Source organism: Micromesistius poutassou (genome assembly GCF_964030765.1).
Source record: "Micromesistius poutassou genome assembly, contig: SCAFFOLD_5636, whole genome shotgun sequence".
Classification (NCBI taxonomy): Eukaryota; Metazoa; Chordata; class Actinopteri; order Gadiformes; family Gadidae; genus Micromesistius; species Micromesistius poutassou.
The window spans coordinates 1-15,064 of record NW_028178920.1 but is presented as its reverse complement, the minus strand read 5'-3'; the positions used below and the strand labels follow the sequence as shown (position 1 = coordinate 15,064).

At 46.0% G+C, this 15,064-nt stretch overlaps 2 protein-coding genes across 2 annotated transcripts; both read right to left on the bottom strand.

The window, feature by feature from the left end:
• Positions 1 to 1,952: 1,952 nt before the first annotated feature.
• LOC311373264 (transmembrane protein 236-like) lies at positions 1,953 to 4,765 on the bottom strand (the record flags this gene model as incomplete). Its single annotated transcript, XM_084490058.1, has 4 exons — positions 1,953 to 2,604; positions 3,068 to 3,198; positions 4,043 to 4,115; positions 4,509 to 4,765. The coding sequence occupies 4 exons, from the start codon at positions 4,763 to 4,765 to the stop codon at positions 1,953 to 1,955; spliced, it is 1,113 nt and encodes a 370-aa protein (XP_084346184.1).
• An 880-nt stretch (positions 4,766 to 5,645) lies between these two features.
• LOC311373265 (signal transducing adapter molecule 1-like) lies at positions 5,646 to 15,057 on the bottom strand. Its single transcript, XM_084490059.1, has 10 exons — positions 14,965 to 15,057; positions 14,685 to 14,775; positions 14,132 to 14,327; positions 13,579 to 13,673; positions 12,611 to 12,699; positions 12,389 to 12,476; positions 10,769 to 10,823; positions 9,389 to 9,545; positions 8,852 to 8,970; positions 5,646 to 8,469 (listed from the first exon to the last, which is right to left on the bottom strand). The coding sequence occupies exons 1-10, from the start codon at positions 15,016 to 15,018 to the stop codon at positions 8,247 to 8,249; spliced, it is 1,167 nt and encodes a 388-aa protein (XP_084346185.1). The 5' UTR covers positions 15,019 to 15,057; the 3' UTR covers positions 5,646 to 8,246.
• Positions 15,058 to 15,064: the final 7 nt, after the last annotated feature.

The window sequence follows — 15,064 nt, the reverse complement described above, 5'->3', positions numbered from 1 at the left end:
CTCTTTCTCTCTCTCTCTCTCTCTCTCTCTCTCTCCCTCACACACATGGAGACTGCTGCATCCTACTCCTCTTCCTCCGTGGTCTAATTCCACATCTCTCTCTCTCTTTTTGCTGTCTTTCTCTCGCTCTGTACTTCTCACCCCCATGCAACTCTCTTCATTTCTCCTCTGGAGCATGGCTAAAAAAAGGCACTGTGTGTGTATGTGTGTGTGTGTGTGTGTGAACGATTTCCATTCACCCCCTCCCCAATATGCAGACTACTATTTTAAAGAAGGGTTTCAAATACTAAATGAATGCAAATGAGCCCCCTGAGCTTGAACGGCAGAGAGAGAGAATATCCCTTATAAAGAAAGAGATGAAATAAATTAATAAAGAGGGCTTTATCTCCGGGAGCACGCGGAGGCTTCCATTCCACCAACGAAGTATGTGTGAAATCCAGAGACGGGCTCCTCTGCCTTAATTGCACTTGGCCGTTATCAGGCGAGTGCGAGCCCAGTGCTGCTGCTATGCCCTCCTTCACAGATTACAAGGATCATCGTGTCCTCCGGGTGCTCATTTACCATTTTTCAGTTTCCCGATCCCGCTTCTCAGTGACTGTTGTGTCATTAAAACAGGCCACGTCCGCCCTGCCGTGGGTGCGGTGGACTCGCAAGGGGCCAGTGTGGTTATCCATACCCCCCCCCCCCCCCCCCCCCGGAGCCCCTGGTGTCCCACCAGTCGCCGCCTGCCCGTCTCTCTACACCAACCGCCCGACCACCCCCGTTGGACGTGGTCACCGCTCTGTCTCAGTGGACGCACAGCGCACCTACAAGAGGACAAACAGGGAGAAGAATCCGGATTCTGTGAAACTGAGAGGGGTTTCTTTAGGTGGTGAAAAAGTGCTTTGCCCAGGATTTCTGTCCCAGAGCGTTGCCTCATCCATCAGTGGGATAAAGACCTGAAACTCTGAGGAGGGGACGGGTTGGGGGAGGGGAGAGGAGAGGGAGGGAGGGGGGGTTATAACTCGGTCACACCTGTCCTGCCGTAGCACTGCAGATTATATATCACTGTTTCTCCCTGCTGTCAACCTGCACTGACAGCCGTACACACGAACGCGAGCACACGCACACACGCACACACACACACGGCTAAGTTATAGGCACGCTCCATCACAAAAACCCTCACCACAAGGGGCCAGGGTAACGAGTGAAAGGATGCCATTCCTGCCACAAAGAACAGCATTGCTGCCAAAGATACGGTTAAATCCAAGATGACGTGCGGCTGAGAGAACGTTCAACCGATGCTTCGGGAGTAGAAGCTGTGGTGGCATATGTTTGTCGGAAAAAAGACAGACGGAAAGTGTGTGTCGTAGAAGCCAACAGCTGCCAAGCCGTAAGTGTGGCATTCAAGAACTGATACATGTAGCTCTCGAATCTCTTGTAGACTCGAAGACTAGTCTTAAGGTTTGCATGCTAATACAGCCCGGTGAGTGGAGTGGACTATGAATCCCAAGTAGTTATTCAAGGAGGCCTTCCGGCTACTAGGAATCTTCAGAAGGACTCGGCCACATAATGAGATGAAACATGGATAATGAGAGCATCAGTTCACACACTTCAAATCACAGAAAGAATCGTGACCATTTAATTGGATACTGCAAAGGCTTGAATGAAAACACTACAAAACTACAAAAAAATACAAACTCAATTTTGGGGATATACGATTAAAGCATCCAAGCAAATCTCTATTAGGGCAAAAAAAAGAAGGAATGAAGGAAAATGTTATTCCATCGACAATAAAACAATACTTTGTGGTTTAGATCTCGCATGGCACTCCCTTATCCGCTCCCTTGGATAGGGATCAGGGGGGTGTGCATCACATTGTTTGGTTAACAAGCAACTCATTAGCTGAACAAAGCCCACTCACACACACACACATACGTCCCTGAATCGTCTTTGGCCCCTCGCCCTGAACCTCAGAACATGCTGCGTCTCTTCAGGACCCTGGTCAGGAAGGTGAAGTACACGTAGCTCAGGCAGACCAGCAGGTTCTTCACCGCGTACAGCACGGGCGTCACGCACGCACCGAGCGCGCCCAGCAGGGCCAGGCGCAGCACCAGGAAGGGGAAGTCCTGCAGCACCACCCCGGCCCAGGACACCAGGGGGTTCCTGGGGTCCACGGCCAGCCGCAGGGCGGACAGGAAGGCCAGGACGAAGACGGGGACGGCCCAGGCCGAGTAGAAGACCCGGGGATCCGCCGCCATCCGCAGCATCTCCGCCGCGTCCAGCCAGAACAGGAAGCTGTCGGCGAACGCCTCGGACCGCGGGTCGCTGGACCACAGGAAGCGGAGCGGGCCCGGGCAGTGGGTCGGCGCGTACAGGTAGGTCCGCACGGGCATGGCGTGCCTGTGGGGGTCGTGCGAGAGGTAGCCTCTGGCGCTCGCTGCAGGGGTGACGTTGATGACGGCGGAGGTGGCGCCGGGGGTGTCCGTGGGAGCGGGGGCTGGGGGGCCGTTCTGGCTGACGGTGGTGTCGGGGTGGTCGGGGTGGGGGAGCTGGCCCGTCACGGTGGTCACCTTCCCCAGGTGGGTGAGGACGGGCCCCCGCATGTCGAAGTCTGCGCCCGGACTGCTGCCAGCTGGGGCCGGATTGGACCAGATTGGACGAGAGCTTGTTATGGTTTTCGATGACATCACTCTCCATCCGTTTGGGTCCATGTGTGTGAATAAATGAATGTATGTGCCTTTTCACTTTGAGGCTTTCATTTATTAAATGTTTTGTTTTAGTAGTAGTTCACCAGCGAATTTTTGTGAATGCTTGGCATAACTAAGAAATAAGAAATTAATACATTGAGGATAATGGACGATTTAAGATACAGCAAATACAAAAATAACACAGCCACATATTGATGGAGCAAAGATTATTTGTGATTGATTTGTGGTTGGCCATTCACTCCCATTACTCCTATCATAACAATGTTCTCAACGGGAATATTCTCAAAGATGGAACAAGTTCCATTATTGATGTCAATCAAGTGAATGGCAATGAAACACAAAAACGTATTACCGTTACCATAAAGAGGTCATGTGACGCGTTACCTTTCCCCGTGAGACTGCAGGGGCGAATCCTTTCGACGACATCCACACAGATGAGGCAGAGGAGCACCAAGGAAACCGGCAGCTCGGTGAAATGATCTAGAGTCTGTCCGGCGTCCACCTGTACCTGAGGGCCCGTTCAATCCAAAAGGAAAAAAAAAATAATTAGGGAGAGCTGACACCAGGGAACGGGAATTACGATGAATTAAAACCCAGACAAAATTAATGAACGGAATATGACCGCATAGAAATAGACATAATAATGATAATTATGAACGCCTCGTATTTCATCACCACGGCGATTAAAACACCGTCAAGTGCATACCTGATAAGTATTAGGACCATAAATATATCTGACAGGCATCCATGCAGGTAATTCATGTGGCAGGTGGTATTTTTCACACACAGCTCAAAATGTGCTTTAACCAATGTCCACTCACTTTATGGTGATGGGCATGGAGGGTTGTTGTTAATGGACAACCTTTTTATGCAAAATCAGTTACTGAGTATCCTAATAAACCTGCCTCAAATTCCTGCCTCACACGAGTCTTGTGACTAGGATCATCCATTTTAAATGGTTTTACGATGACATTGATGGTCCTTCGTGAGAGACTACACGAAGGACTAGTACTTCCAAGATACTGGAACAGCTCCAAAGTCGTGTGAATTATTTGGCCATCAGCCATCGATTTGAGCCATCGATTCAAGCCATGGTCAGCCATTGATTTATATCATCAAGTATCAAAACTTTGGAGAATCAATGAGACTCTCGAGAAGTGAGCCTTCACTCAGTGAATAATGATACTGCTGTATCAGTACTGCCTCACATGAGGGCCCCGGAAATTAGCTAGTTCCACAAAGGGGATGTTTGAAGCTAGGTTGGCTCCTGAAGGACCCCGGTGGAGCATGACAGTGGAACATAACGACAGCAGACGCTTTGGGGTGACAGGCTGGATCACTCCTGAGGTTACCTTGGAGGCGGCTATCAGCAGAGCGAAACACGGTAATGGACACAGGATGACATAGGCCAATGCTGTGGGCCTCCTGAAAATGAATGTTTGATTTTTTTTTTTTATGTGTGACAAATGTTTTACAATAAAATTAGCTGTCTTTTTAGTGCCATTGCATTATTAAACTAGGAGCAAGTGCACTCATTTATTACAGATAATAGCACTCTAGTCGCACAGAAAGACGGTATTTATTCATCAAACACTACAAATTTACTTTAATACATAGCTTTGGACAGAGCCATATAAAAGTAGTTTTCTAGTAAGTTGAAAATTACATTAACAATTTCCTATATCCTATTTGATTACCAAACATTTCATACGTCCGCCTATTGGACGAAGCTATTTATCGTCATTGTTCTTTTATTCTGTTTAATTTCTCTTTCAATACATGTTCATACTTTCTTAATCACACTAGACTCAAACTCACCATTGTTTGATTTTGGTGATGAACCTGCGGCGTCTCAGGATCAGGTACTTAAGCGGAGCCCACACCAGCAGGGTCACGGAGGTGACGTAGGCGATGGACGCGGCCACCACCAGCCAGTACGTGGTCCGGTCGTTCCCACCGTTCAGGTCACGCATGAGGCCGGCGAACCGCTCCATGACCACGAAGAGCGGCGCACAGATGGCAAAGAACTGCAGCGCCTCAAAGAGGAACAGCTTGACCGTCTTTCCCGAGGGCATGTTTGTTTTGGTTTTCTTACCCCCGCGTCAATACCGTGGGTTCGAAACCCGCCGCACAGTTTCTGAGCTGTCCCAGGCTGGAGGCTAAATTCAAACCACAAGACACGCATCTCTCGCAAAGGGGGAGTTGGTGCAGCCGTGGTTGGACTCTGGACACTGCTTATGCCGCACGGCTATTTTATTGCTGAGGTAATGAGGTGGTCATACTTCCCCTATTTATGGGTCCACATAAAAAAGGCACACGATGACTTGTCTCTTTAAAACCCAAGGGGAGATGTGTATACATGGTCAACATATGCAAATTAATGTGGAGTAGGGTGAAGTCTTTACTTCGTGATAGGCTTTTTATTACCTTTTATATAGCGGTGTTAAAATAAACCCCAGCCTGATCATTAGTGGTCTTTCTGCCCACTACCGTGGCTCGTTTTAGGACCCTATAGATTGATCTCCATATGTATGTAGTATTTTTTTTGTTTCAGTGGGAACTACTCTTTAGTAAATGCATTACCGTGATTGGCCATCAGGTGGATAAAAGATGCTTGAGCGAATCCAGCATGTTCAGGAAGTCAAGGGAGAAAATGAAAAGACAACGAACATCTACCTAACGAAGGACTAATGTGACCTTCGGAGGAGAGTACTGATAGTGCACTAGAATGAGCATGACGCAAGGGATCAGAGCCCGTTCAAATGAGATTGCCATCTAGTGGCCGACAAGATAACTAATCGTAAGGGCTGCTCGACAATGCAGTGTTAGGGAGTGTCCACAGAATAATTTGAACATGGAAGACGAGATTCATTTTCAACACCAGACGAGATATCCTGTACATTTGGCCTGTTTTTTATTGTGAATATCAATTCATAAGTATGGTTAAAAGAGTACATAGAAACAGTAGTGTACAACTCAGAACAGAATCTTTACAACGATGAGGTTGGTTTTAAAGTTAAAAACAGGCAGCATCTCAGTCCTGTACAATAAAATAAGATGAGGGCTAAAGTCCAGTGCTATCTTTTGGTGCAAACTAAATTTAAATAATAAAAAAATGACGTCAATGTGGTTCACTGGCTCATGGTCCCATCTTTCCAGAACACCTGCTACAATTGATCAAACTCTTGCTTTGCGATATAACAAAATGACACTATTGTCCAAGTGTAGGGTTAATTTAAAAAGGCAGCAACAAGTACAGAAAGACAAGATGAGCAAGCAATGTAAAAAGCAATACCAGAGTTCCCTGAACACAAAATAGCATGTGGCCTTCAGACCAGTGGTGTATTGGGTGTTTTAGCAGTTGCCAACAAAAGCTCTGAACTTATTTCATCAATGTTTTTTGGGCATAAGTGGGAATTAACAAGCACAATAAGAGCCATATGCCTTGCAAAATTTGAAATAATATTTCCACACAGAGATGTGGTACCAGGGTGAAAAGACGTTAAACAAAGATCTTTTTTTTTTTCTGAAAATACCAACATGGACCATAAGTTGTAGACAGCTAAAGCAGTATTTGCATACATGAAGTCCATCCCAAAACCCAAAGAACTCAAACCAAAGCAATTACAAGAGATTGCAAGCCTTAAGAGGAGTCCAGGAGTTAATGAAGTACAATGTGATAAGGCTTCGGTTTGCCTAGTTTGAGAACCCAAGTTTAGGGAACATGCATCAGGGAATATTGTGACACAAGATCATGTCTCTGCTCTAGTAGATGACAGCTTTGAGTCTATGCATCTCATCATAGACACAAATAAAGGAAATTAGCCGTCTACAACGGACATGCATGCTGGTGTGCGTTCGGAGAGATAATCATTAAGAGAACATGATGGGTTTCAAAAAAGACAAAGATACAACTTTAAAAGCAGTTAGTTCAGTAATCAACCACTGGTTATACCATGAATGAGAGAAATCAATCTCCACTTTGCACATGAGCAACTTAAATATACACAACTAGATTAGGCAGAATATTACATCATCTTTATCAGATTTATTTAATACTTCAGGCATCGCCTGTGCACTTCAAAATATAAATTAATCATATCCATTGTTCAACACTGACAAAAAATGAGATGCTTTAAAAACGCGCAGAGGGGTTCCAAACAGCTCACCCCCCCCCCCCTCACTGATCCAAAGCCACAAGTCCATGGCCTTCAAGTGTGTTTGAGCAGCTCTAAAGTACGGGGAACACGCTGAGAGTTTTGCTCGCTCACCCTCTGAAATACTACTTCATCTAAAATTAACTTGGCTGCAAAACGAGTCGATGCGATGGAGGCTCTGTGACGAGGGGGGCCCTCTTTTCCAACTGGCCACGTCCCCGCGGCCCTTTGAGAACCAGGTGAAATGCAACAGAACGGTGCTAAAGTACAGACCCACTGGAGGCCAGCATGTGGCTTCACCACTAGCTTAGCATATGTGTGAATGTGTGCGTGTGTGTCTGAGTGTGCATACACGGAGACACACACACACACACAATCACACGTTCCTTCTTATTCCCTTCAACAACAAAAAAAGTGGCTTCAGTTTTCAGTACTTCTTAAAAATAAAAGACAAAAAGGTTGAGAACGTATTCCGTAGGGTAGCCTGGGTATTCAATGCGATGCTAATATTCTTCAGCACTGCTTAAAGTAGTGTCTTGGTTGCACGGATGAGTAAAATAAAAGGTGCGGCCATCTTTATGTTGTGGAAAGTAGCAGTGCAATTGGCCTGGGTCGAGGAGTAGTTGGCCCGACACAAGTCTCCCCGTCATGTTAGTCTGGGAGAGTCTGGGAGAGTGTGTGTGTGTGTGTGTGTGTGTGTGTGTGTGTGTGTGTGTGTGTGTGTGTGTGTGTGTGTGTGTGTGTGTGTGTGTGTGTGTGTGTGTGTGTGTGTGTGTGTGTGTGTGTGAGCAGCACAATGTTATCTCCTCAAAACAACAGGTGTCTGTGATGCTCAGAACCACATTCCCCATGTGACTGTTTTTTAAATCTTTTTAGTTTTTCTATGTTCACATCAACACAACGCTTTCACCGTTTCAAACGATAACTCACAAAGCAAACACAAGAAAATAAAAGAGGAGCAAAACAAAATCACATACGAGATGTGAGCCCACCATGAGGAGAGGGGCCGATGTGTTGAAAAAATAATTTAAATTCCCTCTACAAAAGAGAAGTGACATGAGGTTTTTTTTTGTCTGTTATGTGACACCATTATTTACAGTCATCCCAGGCAGCTGGGATCGGGGGGAGGGGGGGAGGGGGAAGGGGCACAAGCATTGCTAGTGCACTCGGCCCATCACAGAAAAAGCATCTGTAGCGTATTAGCTTTACATGTGGGGACTACTGCCCCCTCCCTCCCTCCCTCCCTACCACTAACTTAAAGCAGTACAGAAGAAATGCCAAGATCAGAGTGTGCATGTGGAGTGTGCATGTGGAGTGTGCATGTGGAGTGTGCATGTGGAGTGTGCATGTGCCGTATGCATGTGTAGTGTGTATGAGGGTTTGGTAAGGTGCAGGTTCCCTATAGCAGGGCTTTCTCCGGGTACGGGATGTGTTGGGTGTCTGTGGGGGCCTGTAAGCTCTGACCAGAGGAGGTGCTGTAGCTGGGCGGCTGGTTCATGACGCCGGGGCCGGGGCTGGGGCCCGGTTGAGGGCCTGGGAGGCTGGCCTGGTTCTGGTAGGCCTGGACGTCTGCCTGGGACGGGCTGTAGACGGGCGGCTGGCCCATGTACATGTGGATGTCACTGAGCAAACAACAGCAACAAGAACACAGCAACAGTGTTGAAGACATGAGGATCTCGTGGGACGAATAAAAACTAAAAGCTACACAAACAAAAAGCCCAACTCAGTGTACAAGCAGCGTGGGAGATTCAATGAGAGTTTACAGACTGATGAACAACACACAGCCTGCGCCGTTTAGCTTTACTGTGAAGCTATTAGGAAGGCTGTGAAAGCTACAGTCTAGAACAGAGGAAGGGACAGGACACAAAAGCAGCCAGCCTGCTGAAACACTGCATTTGCTTCTTTGGTGATCACTCTGCATCTCTATAGCAATTAGCAGTAGGGTTCATGCGAGTCCCTGGTTCAGAACACTACAGTCTGCTGGATCCTTCTGTCTGGGCCTACCTGGGCGCTGCTTGGCCAGGCATGGGAGGCCCGGCCTGGAGCTGCTCCATGGGCACAGGGTAGCCCTGCATCCCTGGCCCCATGGCATACGAGCCTGGGCTTGGCTGAACGGGATAACCCTGTGGGCGCACATAGATTGGCACTCATGAAGGCAGATAAACCAATAGAAAACAGTGGGAGTACCTGCTGGATGGCAATGGCTGGATTGGTATGACACCAGTCAAATGAATGTATTACACGTTAAATGTACATTATAAATGTAATAAATGTGTAATATGGAAATGACCATAATTACTACTTCTCTACATTACATTTTTCACACGTCATCCTTGATATTTAGTTTGAACACACACACACACACACACACACACACACACACACACACACACACACACACACACACACACACACACACACACACACACACACACACACACACACACACACACACGTCAATTCTTTAATCAACTTGCCTTTTGTCAGTTAAATTAAACTTGGTGTTCTGGTTGGTTGCTGAGCGACTTCACGGGGCCTCACCTGTTGGGCCGTGTTGGCGGGCGGCTGCTGCATGTAGTACTGCTGGCTCTGGAGCTTGGCGTACATGCCGTACACAGGGTCCTCGTTCATCAGCTTGGCGTACATGGACAGCGCCTCCATCAGCTTCACGTTCAGCTCAGACAGCTCAGAGTGCCTACTGTGAGACACAACCATGCAGCCCCGCGGCCAGGGGTCAGCAACAGCATCTTCTTTCATACACTATATAGGAGGTACACGGTTGCAATACAGGCAGGAGAATACTGTTCGGAGATATCGGGGAGTTAGGGGCTGGGATAAATGATCTGCGTCAGAGTGCATCGACTGTTATGTTATTAAGGGTTATCAACCTGTGCATTAAGCATCAGAAAATGCTCTATGGAATCCATTGCAATCACAGGTAATTTCAGTCAATCGATTTGCTTCTATTTCTTCTAGGATTAACCCTCCTGGCTACATAGACCAGTGGGAGACCCATTACAGTACACTCACCTTATGGAGAAGTCACAGCTGAATGCAGCTATGGCGTTTCAGGCTTTGAGGAGTTATACATCACACATCAGCAGGCGTGGGGATTCAGACCACACACTTAATACAATATTGTGGCTGTCCAAGACAGAGTTTATTAGAGGACTAGGAGATCCATATTAATATAATTTTTAAAACCATCAAGGCATACCAGACAAGGTATGCGTTAGGTGTGTAGTGGATACATGCATCTGTGATATTTTATGGTTATTTTTATGATTTTCTATCCCTGTTAAAGGGAATACTCAAGATTTCTGGGGAAATATTTTCTAGTTATCCATAGTCCAATGAGAAGCACACTAACACGTTTTTTTCTCATTCAGCTGAGCACTTGTTCCGACTGAGTTAGCATTTGACAGCGTTAACAGATATCCTTGGCAGTGGATGAGATTAATAAGCTCCCTCGAGTGGGGGGAAAATAAACCATTCCAAGGTAAATATATTTTAGCTCATCACTTTTAGAACCGTGAATCTAAATTAGAAAAAAATATCCTGATGGTTTTCAGAGCTCCATTTGAGTTTTATTTATCTTTCGACCCTGATGTATTATTTATTACTAAATGTATTCATTTTGCATTGCAAAATCATTTAGCAGCGTTTGCAGAGAAAAAAAAATAAAATCAATGAATCTCGAGGAAAGTACAACGGATCAGCATAGCCCTTCACTTTTGCACTGCAGACATCAGTTTTGTTAAACATGGATTGAAGTTATTAGACTGAGGTATTTTTAAACTAAGTCTTGACTGATCGATAACTCATAGTTCATGTCAGCGGATGGATCTGGGCCCTGAAGAAGTGGTGTCGGTCGACCGGGCCGATGTGGAGTAATCCCTTAAAATGAATCATCATTTGTACCTGTCTATGTCCTCCAGCTTCTGGTCAATGAGGGGTCCCATTTGGTTGCAGGCACCTAGACACCAGACATGAGGTTCAGCATCATTGATGGTAATCACTGCATAGCTATACCATGAATATATGCTCAAGTTAATTTCAATATCAAAAGTTGCAGATCACTACCATAAACAAAAAAAAAAAATTATTAAACCAGTTACCACCCCATTTTTAACAGCTAGAGCTCCTGAAGTGCGTTTCCCATTCATTCACTATAGTGACATTTCAGAAAATCCACAAATGTAGAGTTTTAAGCCTGGAACTAGGCCAACCAACTTGGCGATGAATCACGAACATAAAACATTGGGTAAAAAAAAAGAAGGTAAAATACATAGTTATTGTGGGTGAAGGAGCTAGTCTTCCCATAAACCATTTTGAATGATACCTTTCCAATGACTTCCAACCTAATGATAGTTTGGCACACTTCTTCAATTAACGTGAATATAGTGTTTATAGTCATGAAGTCTAAATGAACCCCCTGTTTCAGCATATATATTTTTTTTTTCAGCAAAAAAATATATTTGGGCTGAGAATGCGATGAAGAAGGATGGTGTGTTATCATCATGGCTAAGACTGGTTTGTGATGCTTTAGTGGTGTATGTGAAGGAGTGTTATGATGAGCACTGTTGGTATGACATGCACCACACACCATGAGGTTATAATGCAAATGCCTGAGAAGCTTAACCCTCTCTCAAATGCAGATCTAAATAAAATGTTGGCCGGACATCCCCCACTTGGCTCTATACTGCAAGTTGTCACTGGGATTTTCACTTCTGAACAACTGATGAGCTCTACTCAGCAACGGCCATTCAAACCGTACACAATTTACAAGCCGATCACACTGTTGTAACAGACACAGATCCTTCAAAACACCTTGGCAGAGGGCCTTGTGCTTAGTACTCGGAGCATCTGTGAAAACGGGGGGCGTGCGCATTATGGCTTTTAAACGGTTTTAATAATAAAAGTAGACTTGACAAGAGGCCAGCTCTTTTAATATTGCTTACATTTTTTAATACACACCTTGTACTACCAAAAACATATTTTAAGATTGATGTGCATCACAAGTAAATATTTCCACACTACAGTACACATTCCAAGTTGAATGTGTAATATTGATACATAATGGTTATTTTCTGTAATTTATTAGACATTTATGTCAGTGTTCCCACAATCTAGCCTGGTTCTACCAGTTTTATCTTGCGTAGTCTTTTCAGTTCCTTTTTCATTAGAGTCTGGCCTTTTAACCTGGCTTTTGGTTTGAAGCCATGCCTGGATGGACAACCATTTCAGCCAATCAGATTAACGTTACTTCACCAATGGAGCAAAATGACACAGATCTTTCCAAATCCGGTCGAACAGTGGATCATGTTGTCTTCCTAAGGTGAAATGTGGAAATAAACCCTCTACTGCACTGCTCCCAAAACTCCCAAAAACCAAGGCACCCCTTTACAGCCAATCCCAGATCATGTACAAGGAAATAATCATTTGCGTGGCTACCCACGATCTACCGTCTACAGAGATCTTGTACCCCCTCAACTATATATACGAGTAGTGTAGTGCAGTAGGGAGGGTGTTTGTCCTTACCTTCCAACTGGAGCAGTTCGACAGCATCTGACTGGTTATCCGTGGGGTCGGCACTCTGAATCATCTGCAGTAGCTGGTCCATTTTCTCCTGAGGGGAAAACAAAAAAGTCTTATTAAAACAAATTAAGGATTTCAGTTCATTCGTGGAAGGAAAAAACACCTCCCCCCCAAACATTTATGTTGACAAATGGACCAATGACGTGTTCCAGGATGATGCGTTACCTCATCTATAAACACAGGCTCTGGCTCCGGCTCTAGGGTCTCCACCTGGACCTCTTCGTTGAACTGCACCGACTTCTTCTCTGTCTTGACTGGAGATTATAGAAAAACTAAGAATTGATCATCAACATCGAATTAGCATTTAAGGAAAGAAAGGAAGCATAACAGTAAAAAACATGGGAGCACAAAGATGATTGACAATAAGTGATGTAATGCAAAGAAGGAAACCCAATATCTATAGATAATGATACAAGGCCAGGCCACTCCCAGTCTTTCGCAGCACTGAGCATTTCAAGGGTATATTACTGGCCCACGAACGGGGGAATGTGTTCGGCTGCGACTGAATCATTACTTGCAGTCGCAGAGAAGGCACATTGCTTTGCCTTTCAGCTTGACCAAACTATCATGTCTCATTCACTCAATTAATGAACGCATATCGAAATGCATTACAAGCAGTACAGACTACTTTGTGATCTCGAGACGGTTGAAATGTTAGCGTCACTATAGTGTACCGCCCCTCCTGACCAATCAGGGCCCTTCAAAGATGCCTTCGTACAGCCAGCTGCGTCATCATCTTTCCCACCGCAGCTGAACTGCAGCCGACCTGAGACCAACCCACGCTGGGACACGGATCAGCGGAAGAAGGGTTGAAGGATGGTGGGGTCAACCCCTTCCCATCACTGGTAAACAAGGGCTTAACTATCTGTATAAGAAGGGATTGATGGGAGCCGTGTCTATAATTGTGCTTTGTTTTTCTTCGATTGCTCCGGGGCGCCTACTGACGAAAGGTATTTTCACAAGTAGAATCAATAAGGCAATAGTGCTAATGGGCAAACGAAAGAGCAGATTGGGCGGGCAAATCAAAGTGGCTCCCATAAGAGTGTGTGTGTGTGTCTGTACGTGTACACATTTGTACTCACTGTGTGTGTGAGTGTGTGCGTGTTTGTGTGCTCGTGTACGTTTGTTCTCACCCATCTCTGGCTCTGCTGTAAGGTCCGCAGTAACGAAGTTGGAGGGGAAGAGGCCCACTCCCTGGTATGTTTCCCCTTTCCACCAGTTGGGGTCGCTGTAGTCAAATAAGAAAGCAAACCAAGAAGAAAACGTTCACTACCACTGGGTGTTTGTCCAACCTTTAATACATGACCTCAAAGCACTAACAAACATATCAAAAAAGGTGAAAGTGATTCAAACTGAATGATATAATCTTTATAGTGGCAATTGGATCGGGACGCTCTGCATGATCTTTACAATAGAGCAGGGGGGGGGGCAATCAGAGAGGCCCAAATTAATTAGGCATCTTCGTATGCCCTTCTCGCACTTGATGGAGACGCTGATCTCTAATGCGAAGCCTCGTCCATTCATCAACATTAAATCTAGGAGGCTGTAAATGAAACCCTCAGCTTGCGGCGCAGCTGAAGGAAAACCAGCAAACAACTAAATCGAGACATGGCCGGCATCGATGATGATGATTACTAATCCCATAATCCCATTATTGTGAGTGTGAGTGTGAGTCATAAAGGTCACCTGTCGTCCAGGATGGTGATGATCTCCCCAGACTTGAAGGTGAGCTCGTTGTCTTCGGCCGCCTCAAAGTCGTAGATGGCGCGCACCTTCCTGCCGTCCGCCTTGTGGGAGGAGAGCAGGCTGGAGGCGCTGGGGTAGAGGCTGGACAGAGAGCCCTGCGGCTGCCCTCGCTGCTCCTTCAGCGACAGCTCGATGGCTGTGGACAGACCGGGTCGGCTGGGTCAATTGGATGTCAGGGCTGACTCTAAGGTGTGCCATCGTGTATCCGGTGAGCACCCTACATGTTTCTACACATGGACCAGCTGAGACTGCTTTCCTTTGGACAGGGAAATCATTCTGAAGCCCTATTGGTATAGCCCTTGGTTTCTCCAAGCCATTACAAGAAAAGCCCCCAGGACATCTGTTAAGAGGACTTGATGGATTTCTTACGATTTCTCTCATTAATTCAATATGCTAGCGTCACAGAACAAAACCTTGGTGACGGTTTTTTGTACAGTTGTTGGTAATGTTACAAGCATAGTTTTAAAGAAAACGGTCCCAATAAAGCCATTACCTTTGGCCAGGTCTTCCTCTTCTTTTTTCGTGGAGGCAGTGGCAGGGTCCTTGGCCACCAACGCAGGGCTAGCCTTCGCCTGTTCTGCAGCCTAAAAGCAATGATTACAGCCACAGTCAGTGTGCACCAGCAAACCAAAACAACCATCAAAGGGCGATGACTCAAAGCATTCTCAACCATGGCTGAAACCGAGACCAAAAGACAGAAGACGCCACAGCGTGGGTTGTTTTTTTGATGAAATAAGCACTACTGATCTAGTGGGGCTTCAGAGCAGAGCTACCTGGGAGCCCACGGCCGGGAAGGTGACACCTTGCTCCCTGAGGTTCTTGATCATGGCCGAGATGAGGCTAAGCTGAGGATCGTTCCGGAAGTCTTCCGCC